Source organism: Gaeumannomyces tritici, assembly GCF_000145635.1.
Source record: "Gaeumannomyces tritici R3-111a-1 unplaced genomic scaffold supercont2.2, whole genome shotgun sequence".
Taxonomy (NCBI): Eukaryota; Fungi; Ascomycota; class Sordariomycetes; order Magnaporthales; family Magnaporthaceae; genus Gaeumannomyces; species Gaeumannomyces tritici.
In genome coordinates this window covers 5368083-5384732 of record NW_008804546.1, presented here as the reverse complement: position 1 = coordinate 5384732, position 16650 = coordinate 5368083, and the positions used below count along the sequence as shown (strand labels likewise).

Here is a 16650-nt window from a genome sequence, read left to right as displayed (position 1 = left end):
CGCGACGACGACGACGCGGCGGGGGGGGGGGCAGGTACGGCCCCAATCTCGCGCCACATGGCGCCTATACTCCTTCCGAGGCCGAAGAGCTGGATATGATCGCCGCGCCTAGATCCAGCCAACCTGAGCGCTACTGGGTCCGCAGCCACTCTTCCTCGCCCATTCCTGGACAAGTAGAATGCCCAAGCCGTTTTCCGAGGTCGCCTTCTCCCATACCTTCTTCGCCTTCTTCTCCTACGTTTTCGCCTCGGACGCAATTCGCCCGGCTGGGGCCGATGCCCGACATCTACAGCATTGAGGGCTCCAAAAAGCTCCCGATGTGGCGAATGCACAGGGGCTTGATCGAGCGCAGGTTGCGCGAGGCGGAGGGGCAAGACGCAAAGCTACCCGACCTGTGGCCTGCCCCGCCTCCTCTGTCTCCTCGCTCGCGGCTTGAGCGGCTGGGAGAGGCGCCCGAGCCTGAGCCGGGCCCCTACCCCGGGTGGCGCCTTTTTGAGTGGGAAAAGATGAAGGGTGAAATCGTCGCCGACATGGAACAGTGGGTTCGAGAAGGGCGGTACGTTTCCGCCGCCGCCGCCGGGCCCGGTCGCTCCGCTGCTCCCTCGGAGCCAGACGCTCCCGAGCCCGTCTCGGCCCAAGACGAGCAGCCACCGGCCAAGCGCGCACGCCTCAGCCGGCCGGCGGTGGCGGCGGCGGCGGAGGCGAGGACGGCCGCTCCAGCCAGGCGCGGCGGCCGTGGCGGCCGGCGCGCCCGCCGATCCCCCGAGCCTGGGCCCGAGACGGTGCTGCCGTCGGTGGAGACCGAGGTTGCGGTTGCCGATGCTTCCGAGAGCCGCGCGGCCGCCCGAAGAAGCCCGTCGGTGCCGACACTCCAGCAGCCGACGCCGCGTAGGGGCAGGAGCAAGAGGCTAGGCTGATGGAGGGGAGGGGGGTTGGTGGTGATGCCCAAGGTGTGGGCGGGCCCCGGGGGAAGAGGGGGTTCCGCGCGGAGCATGTACGAGTATGAGGTCGACCTGGAGGTACAACTGGGCGTTGCTGCTTTGTTGGCTTTTTTACTCTCTTTATCTCGTGTTTGTTTGCACTTTGTGCGCGATTTCGGTGCAAGGGGAGGGTATATTCGACCATTCTTACTGGACTGGACGATTTGGTATCCTCTCTACTTTCCCCTGGCCCAAGTAGCAAGGGAGTAGTGCGCCCTCTCTCCTTCTTTTCCCGTCCTTGCAATAGTTCTTAGTCTATAGTATCAATTGAACCTGTCCGCGAAGCCTACTCTCGATAATCGTGACCTCGCCTCGCCCCGTAGCAATTTTATCAGATGCAGATATTTCCAGCCGAGGGCCCGCCTGACTCGGAACGGGTGGGTTTTCTGGACCCTCCTAACCCGATGTAATCTTATCAGATGGCATCTCTGCAAACCATCGCCAGGTCCCGGCCCACCGGCTCCATCGCCCTGGGCTGAGCCCGCATCTCGCCGGCGGCTTTCGGGATGGATTTCGCCGCGCAAATATTTTATCAAGGGGCTGGCACGGTTTGCTGTCCTCCACCGCAGCGCCCGCCCTTGCATCCTGAACCTCACACCTTTTCGCCGCTGCAAACCTCTGCCCGCAGCCCAACAGTCCACGGAGCGGCGGAAAACGTCAGGGAAGAACAATGGCGTCCAGGCCCGCTGCAGACCCCCGCGCGGGGGCGCATCCCGAGCCACTCGCCAGCGAACAAGTCCCCAAGCAGCCGTCGCCCAGCTCGTCCGCCGCCGAGAAGGAGTCGGAGGACGAGGCCGAGGCCGAGGTCGAGGGGACGAAGCCGCACCCGCCCATGTCCTGGAAGGTCGCGGCCGTCGTGCTCATCTCGTGCATCAGCTTCGGCTCCTCGTGGAGCTCGGGCATCACGGGCGCCCTCAAGTCGACGCTCAAGCGCGAGCTCCGCATCAACAACAAGCAGTTCTCGCTGCTCGAGGCCAGCGAGGACTTCATGGTCACCCTCCTGATCCTCCTCAGCGGCGTCGTGACCGACAGGATCGGAGGGGCCGGCGCCATGCTCTACGGCAACGCCATCTACTCGGCCGGGTCCGTCGTCGTCGCCGCCGCCGCCCAGGTCCGGTCCTTCGACCTCATGATCGGCGGGCGCGTGGTCTTGGCGCTCGGCGACATCGCCACGCAGGTGGCGCAGTACAAGGTCTTCAGCTCGTGGTTCTCGCCCAACAACGGTTTCGCGTCGACGCTGGGCCTCGAGCTGGCCATCAAGAAGATGGGCGGCTTCGTCGGCAAGTCGTCAGCCAACGTCATCGCCAAGAACACGGGCAACTTCGCCTGGGTGTTTTGGATCGCCGTCCTGATGAACGTCTTCACAAACCTCCTCACCTGGGCCTTTTACCGCTTCAACGCCGTCGCCCACGCAAGGTTCGGCAACGTCACCGACCCCGCCACGGGCGAGAAGCTCACCGAGAAGTCCAAGCGGTTTGAGCCCCGCAAGGTCCTGGAGCTGCCCTGGGTCTTTTGGGCCGTCATAGCCTTCTCCATGTTCGAGACTAGCACCGCCATCGTCTTCACCCAAAACGCCACCGAGCTGGCCGAGCGGAGGTTCAAGACGGACGCCATCACCGCCGGCTGGTACTCTGCGACCCTGCAGTATGCCGGCTTCTTCATCGTCCCGTGCATTGGCGCCTTTATCGACCTTTTTGGCAATCGAATAACCTTGCGTAGGTCATCAACCCACCTGATCATGTCGAGCTTGGCGCTCAAGTTGGGAAAAAGGACACTAAGAAATATTTCCAGTCACCATCTGCGGCGCCGGCGTCTTCCTGGCCATGGCCCTGGTCACCTGGGCCACCGACGTCAAAGGAACGGCTGCTGCCTTTGGCGTATACGCCGTCGCCTACACCCTGGGCCCTACCTCCATCATCGACAGCATACGTACGTCGCTGTGGCACGGGTCGACTTTCGGTTCCGCCTATGCCGTCAAGATAGCCACCAACAATGCGTAAGTAAAGGTTCCAACAGGGAAGAAAACCAGATGTGTGTGTGTGTGTGAGAGAGAGAGAGGAAACTAGACACCTGACCTAAAGACCTCTTCCCCCTTTTTTTGCAGCATGAACATCATCGTGCGCGTCACCACCGGCGCCATCCAGGACGCCGACAACGACAGCTACAGCCGCGTCGTCGTCGTCTACGCCGTCCTCGCCGGCGCCTCAGTCCTAGTGTCGGCCGCCCTCGTCGCGCTGTCCTGGTGGTCCGTCGACCTCGGGAACCTGCAGTGGACCAGGAGGCAGCGCATCGCCAACGGCGAGCTGTGGAACGAGCGCAAGCGGGCCTTTTACGAGGACAACGGGGCGCGCAACAAGGGCATCTCCAAGGCCTGCTTCGGGGCCCTGATCGTACTGATTCTTGGGTCCTGGTCGGCGTATTTCTGGGGTGTCGCGACTGGTCGCAGCTGATCCTGGTGCTATCGTTGAAGGGGTATGGGCGGCTGACAAAGGGTCGGGTGGCTACATGTTGCTTTGTCCGAGCATCACGCAGCTGGCCAATCATACAGAAGAATTGCTGCTTGCGGCATGCACGTCATCGAGCCGTGCCGACTGCGCAGGCCGAAGTGGTGGGCAGTTGCGGTTTGGGGAAGACTGGAGATCTGAAGCAAGGGTACATACGGTCCCAGGATTACAAAAATCGATTTCTATGGTGGAACTTCCTAATTAGGCCACGTGCCCGGTGGAATTTAAATCCTATTGGGCCGGGTCTGCGGACTGGCAGGTAATAGGTAGGCAGAGTCGCGGGTACGCTGATTTCCATGGTGATGGCGCCTCGTGAACAGTTGGATTATGGGTTTGATAGCTGTTGGCGGACGATGTGTGGGAAATTTCCCCTCACTGTTAGCCTGTCATGGAGACCCGGCGGGCGGGGGATTTTGGGGTTTGGCGTGTTATTTATCAGAGCCGATCTATCTACCAGAAATGACATCAGAAAGACGAAGCGGTAATCGTGAGGAACTATTTGTCAATGCTGCAATCCGGACCCCCAAACCGGAAGCCCGGGACGAACGCTTTGACCTCTCATTTAAGCGGCATTCGATCGAGGCGAAGTCGTTCGTTCAATCTCGTCGCAGCAAATCGAACGACAATCCCCAAGACTTGGAATTCTGCTGCAGTCGCAACATCAACAGTAACCAAAGCGCGACATGGCGATAATCCAGGACTGGATCCCTCCAACAAGGGAGAACTATGAGACGGTCTTGTTCTACTGGCAGTTCTGGCCCGTCGTGAGTTGACGACCCCGCCATCGAGGCCCCCCCGCCCGCGCCCGAGTGAGCTGAGGAGGAAAAGCTGCTGCTGACGCCGGACAACAAAACAAATAGCTCGCCTCGATACAGTGGCTCATCTCGTGGTACGGCATGGGCAAGACCTCCAAGGCCAGCGCGCTCAACCTCCCGGGCCGCGCCACCTGGATGGCCATGGAGTGCCCCGGGTTCGCGACACTGCTCTACATGGTGGGCACGCTGCCGGGCGCGCGCGGGATCGAGGACCTGCCCTGGCAGAACAAGGTGCTGGCGGCGCTCTTCGTCATCCACTACGCCTACCGCGCCGTCGTGTTCCCGCTCGTGGCCCCGTCCATGGCGCCCATGCACGCCGCCATCGCCGCCGCCGCCGTGCTGTTCCAGCTCTGCAACGGCTTCTGCCTGGGCGCCTGGCTGGGCGCCTACGGGCCGACGACCCAGGTCGAGTGGCGGGACCGGCTGGCCCCCGGCGGGGTGGCGCAGTTTGTGGCCGGCATGGGGATCTTTTACTTGGGCTTGACGGCCAACTACTACCACGACGAGGAGCTGCGCGAGATCCGGAGGCGCGAGGAGAGGCGGAGGGAGAAGGTGGCGCGGGAGCAGGGCAACAAGGGCGGCGCGGCGCAGGTGGAGAGGCACTACGCGGTGCCGCAGGCCGGCTTCTTCAAGTACCTGCTGTTCCCGCACTACTTCTTCGAGTGGGTCGAGTGGCTGGGCTTCTGGATGGCGTGCGGCTGGGGCTGCGCGCCCGCGAGGGCGTTCCTGGTCAACGAGGTCGCGAGTATGCTGCCGAGGGCTGTGAGGGGCAAGCGGTGGTACGTGGAGAAGTTTGGGGCCGAGAAGATTGGGAGGAGGAAGGCCGTCATCCCGGGGGTGCTGTAGGAGGGCAGCCGTGGTGCGGTTTTCTGGGCCGGTTGAGGGGCGGCCTGCACGGGGTGGCTGGTATTCTGGTATGGAGAGAATGGCTGGATAATAGGAACGACTAAGGCTATATCGGGGTTGGGCTTGCTCGGTTACGTTGGTCCATTTTCCATGACCGGGCCGCGTGACTGATCTTCGATCTGGCACTTGGTAAGGATCTCGGCAGCTATGTTTGTACATATGACCAACTGGTATCCACGAGATTCCCTTGTACTATAAATCCACTCCAGCCTTGGTTCTTATAGCATGGGCAAGGTATGTTGGGTGGCCTTTTTTGTCGACCCTCAAGAACCCAGCCTCCTTGGAACAGGGCCCTGGGCACTATGTTCCAGCAGGCACATCCTTGGCCAAGGTAGACAGAAAAAATCACGATGTTGGCCGGCCTCCTGGCGAGATGGCTGGGGCAGACACCAAGGGCTGCCCTCCCTGGAAGTTGCGAAGCCGGCAACACGGCCTGTGGCAGGTGGCATGACGAAAGACTCACGTTTTTTCGTCCGCCTTTTTGGTGTCCGGCACCATCCCGGCATCTCCCGTCTTGCAGGACATGGGACTCAAGAGAAAGTCGGGAGGGGACGGCCAAAGCGGTTAGGGACCCCCAGAATCAGACTTGATGAGAGACAGGGGTATGCTGCGATGGGTCTAGTCTATCCAACCCAAAGGGGATCGGGAAAATGCACCATGCATCAGATCCCCGTTTTTACCACCTCTGAAACAATCACAAAAGGCGGTGATCTTCAGGCCTTGTCGATGGGCATGCGCAAACAACAACGGAAGGCCTCCCAGCCGCGGGGATCAGGCGGCAGGGCGGAGAGGGGTGGCCCTTTGGTGAGCGATGGCCGCACTGAGAGTGGCTGTGGCTTCTATTGGTGGGAACAAAGCCGTGCTAAATCTGTAGGGGACAGTATAGCCTCTGTTGGTGCAGGGTCCTTCCTTTGTGGGAGCCGTGGGCGTTCCCGTGGCCAAAGCTCATCCGACAAAAGACTCCTGCGCCGCCCCTTTTGGTCTCCTTGACATGGGCTCAAGTGCGAGGTGTACAATGGAGGCTGGTCGTTGGTCGAGTCTGGAACGGCAGGTATAGGCAGGAGGTGGCAAATGCCGCACACATGAGGTTCTGTGGTCTGTTGTCATCAAAGCTACTTGCTCTAGAAGGACATGCTCGCGGTGGGAAATACGGAGCACAGTATCCTGGATAGACATTCAGTGGTATCACAGCGAGTCGGAGAGTCAGTCTAGGAAGGTTGCGTCATATGGGCCACCCGGAACGGTCGTTTCTAGAGCATTTTGATCTATTCACCCGATCAGCTCACGAGATGGCTTTTCCCGATCCCAACTCGGCATCCCAACCTGACATGTCGTCATGTTCTAGGCAGGCCAGATGGATCGACAATGTATTTGATTTGGATTAAACGGGAAACGAGCAGATGTTAGGCTCTAGCTAGATGCGAGCCCCAAGGAGAAAGATGGAAATTGGGAAGCCTCGACGGCATATGGGAATCTCGGGTCATAGCAAAAGACAAAAGGGGAAAGGGAGATATAACGAAAGAAGGAAATGACAGGAAATGTATCCAGCAGTGAAGGAAATAGGACAAAATATGCGGGAAACAGGGGGAGGCAGAGACCTCGAGTCGGGTCATATCTCACTCTTTGCGAACTGTTTCCCTTGTCACTCCTAGGCTTCTCCGTGCCTTGTCGGGGGCCTCGTGCTTACCTTGCGGTTCATCATGAGCTCAGCCCTCTTGACCGGGTTCTTGGTCGGATCGTTTTCCTGATCCCCATCAGCTCCCGGGTTCGCCATCTGTGGAGGAAAGTGTCAGAGCAAAAGGGTCGCGTCTGGGAGGCGGCGGGTATTCTGGTCGTACCTCGTATTCGAGAATCTTGATAAACTGGTAAAAGACCACGGCGATGACTGCGCCGATGGCCGGACCGAGCCCTGGAGATGGTGATCAGCTCAAAGCCATGGGCAAGAAAGCCACGGGCAAGAAAGCCTGGGGGATCTAGGGAGAAAACGTACAGTAGACCCAGTGCTCAGACTCAAAGACGCCGGTGACGACGCAGGGCCCGAAGCTGCGGGCGGGGTTGAGCGAGCCGCCCGTGTAGGGCACGCCCGCCATCTCGGCGATGAAGAGGGCGAGCCCGATGCCGATGGGGGCCATGTAGTTGGCCTTGTGCTTCTCCTTTGCGAGCATGAAGATGGTGAAGACGAGCTCGGCCGTCAGGACGGCCTCGATGAAGACGCCCTGGGGCAGCGACGTCGTCTTTGACAGGGCCGTGCGGACGGCGAAGGGCTGCGGGAACAGGTACCGCACAATGACGCTGGCCAGCAGGCTGCCGGCGATCTGGCCGGCAAAGAGGCAGGCGGCGCGGACGGCGCCGATGGCGCGCACGAGCAGCATGGCCAGCGTCACGGCCGGGTTGAACTGGGCGCCGCTGATGCGGAAGAAGATCCAGACGTTGACCATGAGCGAGAAGCCAAAGGCGAGGCTGATGTACATTTGCGCGCCCACGTTGAAGGGCCCGTCCGGGCTGGAGCCCGTGTTGGCGACCCCGGTGCCGGCAAAGGCGAAGAGCAGGAACATGGTGGTGCCGATGAGCTCGCCCATGGTGGCGACGAAGTGGTTCTTGATGTCGCTGTTCATCCACTGCGTCCACGGGATCCGCAGCACCTCGGCCCGCTCCTCGCGCGAGAGCTGGTTCCAGTTGATGCGCGGCGGGTAGTCGGCGCTGAACCGCCCGCCGAGCGCGGTTCCGCCGCCGCCGCGCCCGTAGCCCGGCGTCATCATGGCCGGCCCGTAGCCGTACTCCTCGTCGTACTGCTGCTGCTGCTGCTGCTGCTGCTGTGGGTAGCGGCCGGCCCCCGGCCCCGGCCTGGCCGTTGTCCTGCCCGTCTCGGGCCCGGGCCCGTCGTCGTAGGTGTAGTAGTAGTGCTCGCGCGCTCCCGCGGCGCCCTTGGTCTCCTCAACGACCATCTTGGCGGGCGACTCGACGCCGGCGTAGGCCGGGTGGTTGAGGTAGGCGCGCGGCGGGCGCGTGGAGCGGGCGGCTGGGCGGCCCGGGTGGCGCGGGGCCTGGGCGTTGTTGTCGTCACCCTCGCCGTCGTCCGAGTACAAGTCTTCGCCGTTGCGGCCCGACCCCCGCCCTAACGGCGGGCTGCCGCCGCCGACGGTCGAGTCGCCGGTGCCGGCGCGGGCGCGCGAGCGGGCGCGCCCCCGAGACCGCTTGGAGGCGTTCGAGGTCTTGCGCTGGTGACCCGCGGTCGCTGTTTCGGCCGCGCCGCCGCCGCCGCCGTCCGACACGGACTCGGTGGGCTGTGGTGGCGATGCTACTTCTGCTGCTGCTGCCCGGTAGGAGGGTGCTGGCTGGAGCTGGGGCACTCGGGATGCTGAAGGGACTGTCTGGACATGAGGGATTGGCTCGCCGTCGGTGGCCATGGGCTCTGGGATAGCCGCCATTTCGGTGATGGGAACGGGGTTGGCTTCCCTGGAATGTGTGTGATGTGCTCAGGATTCGGGGAGGGTAGGTGTAAGGGTAAGGAGGTGGTGGGAGAACTAATAGACTTTTATCCTTCTTAGCAGGAGAAGGAAGCAATATTGGTGATGGGTTATAGGTCAGATTATGATTCTCACGGGTTCAACGTTGAAGATGAGTCGGTGGATGAGCTGGGACAAAAGGGTGTTGGGAGGAAGGGTAGTCGAACCGACGTAATATAGCCCCAGATCACCTTCATAGTATTCCTACCGCCTACTTAGGGAGCATACTTCCCCGCGACATCTTGGCCGGGGTACCCAAGTCCTCGCGACTCTTGCTAGCCACCCCATGATGGCCATAGTTAGGTAATAGGTCTTATTGAAACGTCACCTAGCCACAGCCTTTCTCTGTTCTTCTCTCCCGCTGTCTGACCTGAAAGTGACAGCATCGGATCCCGGACTGAGGGGACATGCTTGGTGACAGAAGGGGCTGGGACTGTCGGGTTTGCTGTCCTTGTTGGTGCTGGCGAACGACGCGGGCAGCCGAGCGAGATCGGGGATCCCATTGTTCCGAGGACCCCGGCAGGGATGGCGAACAAAGTGGCCGATGACGACCGTCCCAGCTTTGACCCTCGCCCATTGTGTTACAGAATTTTTGTGTGAGAACGGTTTTTCGCCTTCCGCACCCATGCGTGCACGACGCAAACAACCCTTCGTCCGATCAGGGGTTCAAAGTGACGTCAACCCGAGCCGTTGAGTTTGCCCCTCTGTGTGTCGGTGGCTCAGCCCGCTGAGCCCAGGCGCGACGCAGATAGGTGGTTGGAGAAAGAAAGAAAATAGAGAAAGAAAGGAAATAGAGAAGAAAAGTGGCATTGACAGTCGGTAATGCGCGGCTGGGAATCGGGTCTACGCTACACAGCTCCGGGGATGATGGCTGCGGACTAAACAACACCGCCGCCAACTGCCCGGAGCGTCTGCTCCTCCTCCTTGCCCCTCTCTGCTCCTCTCCCTACCCCTCTCTCACGCCGCACCCACCGATCCACACTGGCGACGGTGAGCTTTGGTCGCGGGCAGCGGGGACGGGCAGTACCAAAACGGGTGCTTGTCGACCCATCAGCTGGCGCTGCAAAACCACCCAAGACGGCCAACAACATGCAGCCCTACCCCGGACCCCCCAGGCCCGCCCCTCCACCGGCCCCGAATCTTGCCTTTTTTTTCCTCCCTCGGCCGCCGTCGGTGGGCGCGCGGGCACCGGGGGACACACCCCTGGGAGGGAGGGCGCCGCCACACGCCAAACCGATCCCAACGCGCAGGCCCCGATCGAGGAGATCGAGGGGGCCGTGCATGCATGCATGCAGCGGTACTGTGCCCGCCTGCCGCCGTCGTAGAAGGCCCTCCCCGGATCTAACCGGGCGGGGATGGATGCACCGGCATGCTCCCTGCCGTGGGTGCAGGGGAGAGAAGCCGCAGGCCCCCGAGTCAAGAAAGTCAAAGGGCTGTGTGAGGGCTTTTTTTCTTCTTCTTGCTGTGGGAGCCCGAGTCCCAACACCTACGTCACGACAATTTTCCAGGTTTGAACCCGCTTCTAGTCAACTCAGTCTTGACCATGAATTGCCGGCAGCCTCTCGGGGAATGGCACCGCGGGGGCTGCCTGCCTATCTGTGTGCCTCCAGATCTAACTTCGATGCCCAGCCACCCAGAAACTATCACAAATGGGGAGAATCTTGACTCACATCTCCTAAACCCGGTGCTTCTGTCGTGAAGATTGGTATTTTGATGCTCTCTCCCGCCTCCAAGCTGGGAGTTGTTCGTGGTGACTGGGTCTGTAGAGGAATGGTGTAAAAGGTGCGGCGGACACGTGTCTTTGCGTGCAACAGCCATCATTCTACAGACTTTGCATAGTGCTACTAGTATTCATGTAATAAATCATATCACGTAATTTCCACCATAGCCTGCTTCAACCACCTGTCCCAAAACCGGCCTCATGGGCCAGAGTCGTTATCATTGCCCATTCCCGGCTTCATACCGATGCTAGTCTCCATATATCATGACTTGATCTTTCCATCCCCCGCATGCCGCCAAAAATAACCGAGACAAGGAGAAGGTGAAGAGGGTAAAAAAAAGGATAAAACTAATCCAAAAGAGCGCTGCTTGAGTCACAGCCTGAGAGGAAGCAAGACGCACAGCCTGTCACATGACGACGCAGTCCCTATCCCTCCCAGCATTGCCACTCGCAGGCGGGACGCCCTGCCTCATAGGCCGGGCGCCCGGATAATGCGACGAGGATGGCCCTGTCCCGGCTACTGCACCCCGCTGCCTCACGCCAGTATTACTAGCTCTGGGCGAACTGGCCGCTATAGAGGCCGAGGCCGTGGAGCCGCGCGGGCTGCTGGCAGGATGGCTCGGGTGCCCCTCTGGCGGGATATAGGCCTGTTGCCTAGACGCCTGTTCATACGATGGTGGCGGCGCGTCTTCTCCAGCATCGGCCGCCCGTTGCGTCGCCGCCACGGGTGTGAGGAGAGGCCGGACCTGTGTCCTTTCCGACGCCGCGTTGCCACGGCCATTGCCCCCTCCCCCCGAGCCGCTAACAGAGTGCACCCGTCTCCCCTGGTTGCCTGGAGAGGTTATAGGGGCCTGACCAGCTGCGCTCGAGCCTCGGCGGGCATTGGGAATTTGCGACACCAAGCCACCGCCAGTGAAAGCCCCATCGTTCCCAGCACCACCGACAGGACTGGTACTCGCGGCGCTATTTCTCCGCGCCTGCTGTTCGATAAATTGCTCCGACAGCTGTCTCTCCCGTTGCCTTCGCGCCTGCTCCGCGCGATGTTGTTCGTCCTCTTCCTCCTGTAGCTGCATCGCCAGCGCAAGGTCGCGGTCCTCTTGCTCGGAGCTGGGAGACAGCGGCGGCCCGTCGTTGGGGCTCATCGTCGGCCCAATCGCCGAAGACCCGCCGCCATTGCCCCGATCTCTCCTACCCGTGACCGCCGTCCACCTGTCGCCGCCTTCCGACACAGAGCGCTGATGCTGCTGTGGTGGGCGGCCCATCGTCTCCTGCTGGTGCTGGGTAGCACCTCCGACGACACGGAAGTCGCCAGAAAAGAACTCGGCGTTTTCTCCCGTCGTGTCTGGCAAGGACTCCCATACCACCTCGGCGTGGCTTGCGTAGCCCGCATCAGTGACGAGTGTCAGAAGACTCAGCGTCTGTGGGTGGCGGTACAGCGTTGAGAAATGGTCGTTCCGGAACAGAATCGCAACCGCGCCAGGTTTCATGGCCGCCGTTATGACCTCGAGTCCGTGCCGTGTGAGTTGCGTTCCCGACTCGGCCAAGAATGACTTGATCGTCAAGATGTCCTGGTATATGCCCTGCTCCTCCTCCGTCAGGCCCTCTCCTTCCTGTCCGTGGCCGCCGCCGCTCATCAATCGGTCCTCGAGCTCCTCTTCGCGGAATAGCAGGTTCTGGGCGTCCTCGTAGGACTCTGCTCTGCGCGCAAAGGCATCGTACGCCATGTCGCCCGGCGGTGGCAGCCATCCATGTATCAGCGGGACAGAAAAGGTAGAGTAAAGCCGCATCTCCATCGTGTCCTCGAAAGTTCCAGGGATCATGTTGTCGCTGCGCTCCGTTGGGTGAATGTGCGTGAGAGAAGTCCGCTTGAAAGCTTTGATGACTTCTGCTGTAGGTACGAATCGTGGGTTGACGTTCATGCCAGTGTGCAGGCCCTTGAGAAAGCTATAAAGTTCTGTGATATCCGGGAGCGACGTGTCTTCGGCGAGCCTGCGCGGCGACATGAGCTCGTCAAACACGGCGTCGAGCAGGAAGGAGAGACTTATTTGCTCGCGGGACCGTAGTGTTTCCACCAATGCCGTCTGCACGCCTGCCGGCGTGGTCAGGGTCAGGGCGTTGACAAGCGCCACCAAGGGGCATGGCCCATTTTCGTTCTGGACGAGGATCGGGGAAGTCCGGGGGTTAGAACTCGCGCTGGCGTCGTACCAGTTGATATTCTTGATCTGATACGTCTCAGCCTTTCCGTCAACAGGTCGGGGTGGTTGTGATGGAGCCGCTGCGCTCGACGTCCTGGGCGGTGGTGGGGGCCCGGGCTGTCCTTGCGGCTCGCCATGGGACCCCTCAGAGACATCGATCAGGGTCTCAGCAGGCGCTCTTTGAGGGGTCTCGTGGAGTTCCTTCATTGTATTTTTGGCGTTATTCTCTGCACGAAGTTTCTGCGGTGTGTCTTCGAAATCTTCCCATGTGCTTCGCCGTGACAACTGTCCAGGTTGCGGGTCATGGTCGACAAAGTTCCAGTCGCTACCGTGGCCAGTACTAGAGGCCAGGTCCTGGGCGGATGCAGCCGGCGGCTGCTCCGGAGCTTTGCCTTTGGCTTTGTCGCCGCCAACCTCGTCCCATGCGTGTCTGTCCTCATATTCCTCAACCACAGTAGCCCCGACGGGTGCACGTGGCTTCGGTGGTGCTACTACCTCGTCCCAAGCTGCGGAACCATCTTCCTCCGTAGGGAAAGAGATTAAGGACGGCGAGCCTGTGAAATTACTGTCTGATGGCCTCCTGGATGCGTCGGCAGACACGTTGGCCGAGGTCCAGACGTCATTTCCCAGTTCGTCTTGCTCCGCCAACCGCGTCGCCGCCAGTGGCTGCGGTGGTGGCTGCTGTGGCGACTTATCATCGAGGGCGGGCCCCCAGGGATTCTTACTCGCATCGTTCGAGATATTCAACTGGGAGAATGGGGCAGTTGGAGGCGTCGGCGGTTCGGTCAGGATTAGAGGAGTCGACGCAGGCTGGTCACTGCTGTGTGCCGCAGAGTTGGGAGTGGGCTTCCGCTTGAACGGGTTGGTCTCGGCCCTGTGGGCCCCAGGCCTGAGAGCGTCCGGGGCAATGAGATTGGCGGCGCTACCGCCAGTGCGGTCTGCAGTGAGCGACATCGATGTGTGGTCACTCCAGACATTCTCGTCCGAGGGCGCAGCAAAAGCCGAGTACTTGCTGGCGGACGGCGGTCCGGGAGGGGTGACCCCGGACTGAAGCGGGTCGGAGATGACTGTGGCCATGCTCGTGCTTCCGCCGTCGGAGCCACGACCAGGACTCGGCGTCGGCTGGTGCTGAGATTGCTCGGCGCCCCAGATGTTTTCCGGGCTGGACGAGCCGTCTGTTCCCGGCCACATCTGACGTCTTTCGTCCGAGGGCCCGGGCCTTGTCGTCATGGGGGACTCGAGGGAGGCATTGTCGGGAATTGGCTTGCGGGTTACCATTGTAGCGGGGCCGACGTAGCCCTGGCAGGCCTGTTTGCTGTAAACGTTTTGGGCTTCGGGCCCGAGCTGACCAGGCGTGCCCTTCGGATTATTGCTGCTTGGAGCAATCGCCGGCGACGAAGCTGACTGACGAGAGGTGGCGAGATCAGAGGTGGCACGGTCGACGGGATAAGGCGCCTCGGTCTGTTCGTGATGCTTGTGATGCTTGCGGTGCTTGGACCATGCTGGCCGCTAGATACACATGGTTCTGCAACATGCACCCAGCATTTCCCAAGACTGGTCGTCAAAGGGGATTGCGGTGGGATCGCACAGGACGAGTGTGCGAAGGCTAGGATTGCGAGCAGTGCGGGTTGGTGTGGCACAAGCTGGGCCGCGTGCCTGTCTTACCTTGGCTTGCAGAAGGGAAGCTGACGACAGGCGAGGCAGGGCCAGCAACCGGAGCTTGCGTCACCCCGCGTTGGCGCGAGCTGAGCAAGGCGGATTGAGTAGGCTTCCGACTTCCCCACAGACCCCAACTGGGTGTGGATTACGCAAGGAAGAGTTGCAGGCTCAGGAACGAGCCATGAATTCGGTCATCCAATTCTAGTATTTTTTTCTTCTTGAATGCGCTCAACAAATGGTTGACTTTGATCCTCGCTTGGTGCAGTTCGCACCGCCACCCAGTCAGCTGTGGCTGTGGTGACGTAGCCGCCAGTCGTCCCCAAAAGCACGTTAACACGCTCCATGGAGGTAACAGGCGCTTCATTGGAAGGGTCTTTGCAAGGGTCTTCTCCAACCGCGGCAGCCGCATCACGCCTCAGTCGATTGTGATTTGCCAACTCCACTCCTCCCATGCACGCCAACCTCAGATAATCCTTCCACAGGGCTGCCAGCCAGATTCTAGGCACTCCCTCGCCACGTCTCGTCGACGATGCGCCAGTATCTTTCCGCCTCACCCCTTGCGTGCGCCACGTGATCGGTGCCGACAAACCTCTCCAATCGGACGTTGAACCCCTTCTCCTTCGCGCCACGGCCGTGCTCCTCGACCGCGTCGAATCCGACCAGCTTGTCCTCCTTGCTGTAAATGTATGCGCGCCTAACCTCGGTCGAGTTGATTGCGGGGTTGTTGTGGGTCGTGGCCCATCGTGCAAAGTTGTCGCCTCGCGCCCGGTTCCAGGGAAGGATGAAGTGCGTGACATAGTAGGCGATAACTGCGGCGTGAAGAAAGGGCGTGAGCAGGAACCGCTTCCAGCCCGATATGCCTGCCGATATGGCCGCCAGGCCGCTTTTGTAGGCCCATTGGCCGGGAGCCGAGTCGAATATGGTAACGTGGCGCGGCAGCGACGACGGCTCGTAGGCGCTATACAGGTGGCACAGCATGGACGAACCGCCATTTGAGAAGAGGTGGACCAACAGCTCGGGCTCCGACGGAGGGGGAGTGGCCGGGCCGTCGCCAAAGACGGCACGCAAAGCAGGCACGGCAGGTTGGAGCTCGCGGAGGGCGAAGTCCGGGTCCCGCACGTGAGGGAACTCGCTCCGGATCAGCAAGATCTGCGAGGTTGGATGTAATGCCTGGTATCGCACTATATACTTGGCGATATGCTGGTCCCTTGCGCCCATCCAGCTGCACACGATGATGAGTTTGGGCGAAGGTGATTCCGAGACGGACTCTGGCTCCGGTGTCACTTCCGCCGAGGGGCGGTAGAGATAGGCGATGGGCGAGATTTTGGACATGATCGACAGCGGGCCTTGCCCAGGGCTCAGCGCACTGGAGGCCATTTCGCAGCGTGCCCTGAGGTGAGCTGGTGTTTTGAAGGGATGAGAAGGAGTATAATCTTGGATGATTGAGGTGGAATTGAGCACTATTGAGTGCATGTGTGCAGATCGGAATTCGAGTTATTTATTTGAGGTTGGTATCAATGGGGTCAGTTTTGAAATGCGCAGACTCGCACGCAATTCCACACGTCGCAGTCCGTTCCAACCTCATTGGCCGACTCTCGGCAGCATGTGCTGTTAGTCACCACCTCCAAACTTGACACTCCTCAAACCAGATAGTCCACCGATATCAAAGGAGCGACGGCGTGCCTGGGTAGAGTCAACGAGCGTCTAAAAAAAAAAAAAAAGGACCATTAATGCCTCCCATTTGACACGTCTGCCTGCAGAACCTGTTTGACCGTCAAATCTGCGAATCTAGAAACATGTAAAGAGAGTGAGAAAACGCAAACTTGGGTAGCAATGCTTAAACCCTTGTCTAAACCCATAGCAATAGAACATCTCGCCGTCCTCGAGCAGCTGACGGCAAGCAAAGTCGCTCCCTACCAAAGACTTGCAGAAATGTCTTGAATCGGATCTCACTTTTCTTTAGCAACTAGTCTGCAATAATAGCGCCTAGAAGGAGAGTATTCGGCACTCAACCCCACATCTATGGTATTCTACAAGTCTTTGCGGAACCACGGCTGTAAAACACGCCGGACTCGAGGTTAGAATGTCCAACGTCGGCAGAAATCAAGTGCTCTTGCTCCCCGTTGACAGGCTAGTTCCGGCATTCTCGAGCATCGTGGGCCGCGTAGTTTACCTGTTCTGGAAATCCAACGGAACGCCCAGCAAACATCCGCTTGAGAACTCGGATAACACAGCCGCTTGACAGACGGCATACGGATGGATCACGAATGGGATCCATAGTATATCCGCCAAGACGTATGGCAGCACGCGGCAGACTTTCGGGTAATGTGTACCCCGTTTTGGTACAACGCACGCTTTTGTTGCA

The 16650-nt window shown here is 60.2% G+C and overlaps 8 protein-coding genes across 8 annotated transcripts in view; 5 read left to right on the top strand and 3 right to left on the bottom strand.

Annotated features, from left to right (window-relative positions):
* Nucleotides 1-1026, top strand: part of GGTG_04366 (hypothetical protein) — a gene marked incomplete at its 5' end in the record, with an annotated part of 2347 nt that extends 1321 nt beyond the window's left edge. Inside the window, one exon of the mRNA XM_009222161.1 lies at nt 113-1026. Within this exon, the coding sequence (XP_009220425.1) occupies nt 113-917 (805 nt within the window). The 3' untranslated portion in view covers nt 918-1026. The remainder of the gene's footprint in view (nt 1-112) is intronic.
* A 384-nt stretch (nt 1027-1410) lies between these two features.
* On the top strand, nt 1411-3995 carry GGTG_04365 (hypothetical protein). The gene is made up of 3 exons (XM_009222160.1): nt 1411-2695; nt 2772-2976; nt 3085-3995. The coding sequence occupies exons 1-3, from the start codon at nt 1651-1653 to the stop codon at nt 3428-3430; spliced, it is 1596 nt and encodes a 531-aa protein (XP_009220424.1). The 5' UTR covers nt 1411-1650; the 3' UTR covers nt 3431-3995.
* GGTG_04364 (hypothetical protein) lies at nt 3938-5589 on the top strand. Its single transcript, XM_009222159.1, has 2 exons — nt 3938-4248; nt 4345-5589. The coding sequence occupies exons 1-2, from the start codon at nt 4168-4170 to the stop codon at nt 5143-5145; spliced, it is 882 nt and encodes a 293-aa protein (XP_009220423.1). The 5' UTR covers nt 3938-4167; the 3' UTR covers nt 5146-5589.
* Nucleotides 5590-5794: 205 nt separating this feature from the next.
* GGTG_04363 (hypothetical protein) lies at nt 5795-6262 on the top strand (the record flags this gene model as incomplete). The annotated part of the gene is made up of 3 exons (XM_009222158.1): nt 5795-5807; nt 5909-6009; nt 6092-6262. 3 exons carry the CDS (start codon nt 5795-5797, stop codon nt 6260-6262), a joined length of 285 nt encoding a protein of 94 aa, XP_009220422.1.
* Nucleotides 6263-6698: 436 nt separating this feature from the next.
* On the bottom strand, nt 6699-8633 carry GGTG_04362 (aquaporin; the record flags this gene model as incomplete). The annotated part of the gene is made up of 4 exons (XM_009222157.1): nt 6699-6835; nt 6893-6979; nt 7044-7114; nt 7196-8633. 4 exons carry the CDS (start codon nt 8631-8633, stop codon nt 6815-6817), a joined length of 1617 nt encoding a protein of 538 aa, XP_009220421.1. The 3' UTR covers nt 6699-6814.
* A 364-nt stretch (nt 8634-8997) lies between these two features.
* Nucleotides 8998-10036, top strand: GGTG_04361 (hypothetical protein; the record flags this gene model as incomplete). The annotated part of the gene is made up of 2 exons (XM_009222156.1): nt 8998-9014; nt 9568-10036. The coding sequence occupies 2 exons, from the start codon at nt 8998-9000 to the stop codon at nt 10034-10036; spliced, it is 486 nt and encodes a 161-aa protein (XP_009220420.1).
* A 450-nt stretch (nt 10037-10486) lies between these two features.
* GGTG_04360 (hypothetical protein) lies at nt 10487-14445 on the bottom strand. Its single transcript, XM_009222155.1, has one exon. It carries the CDS (start codon nt 13902-13904, stop codon nt 10839-10841), a length of 3066 nt encoding a protein of 1021 aa, XP_009220419.1. The 5' UTR covers nt 13905-14445; the 3' UTR covers nt 10487-10838.
* Nucleotides 14387-15812, bottom strand: GGTG_04359 (hypothetical protein). Its single transcript, XM_009222154.1, has one exon. The coding sequence runs from the start codon at nt 15756-15758 to the stop codon at nt 14784-14786; it is 975 nt and encodes a 324-aa protein (XP_009220418.1). The 5' UTR covers nt 15759-15812; the 3' UTR covers nt 14387-14783.
* Nucleotides 15813-16650: the final 838 nt, after the last annotated feature.

Coding starts and splice junctions, on each gene's coding strand:
- GGTG_04364 (XM_009222159.1), top strand. CDS start 4,168: ATGGCGATAATCCAGGACTGGATCCCTCCAACAAGGGAGAACTATGAG. Junction 4,249..4,344: donor ACTGGCAGTTCTGGCCCGTC/GTGAGTTGACGA, acceptor CAAAACAAATAG/CTCGCCTCGATACAGTGGCT.
- GGTG_04359 (XM_009222154.1), bottom strand. CDS start 15,758: ATGCACTCAATAGTGCTCAATTCCACCTCAATCATCCAAGATTATACT.
- GGTG_04360 (XM_009222155.1), bottom strand. CDS start 13,904: ATGGTAACCCGCAAGCCAATTCCCGACAATGCCTCCCTCGAGTCCCCC.
- GGTG_04365 (XM_009222160.1), top strand. CDS start 1,651: ATGGCGTCCAGGCCCGCTGCAGACCCCCGCGCGGGGGCGCATCCCGAG. Junction 2,696..2,771: donor TGGCAATCGAATAACCTTGC/GTAGGTCATCAA, acceptor AAATATTTCCAG/TCACCATCTGCGGCGCCGGC. Junction 2,977..3,084: donor AAGATAGCCACCAACAATGC/GTAAGTAAAGGT, acceptor CTTTTTTTGCAG/CATGAACATCATCGTGCGCG.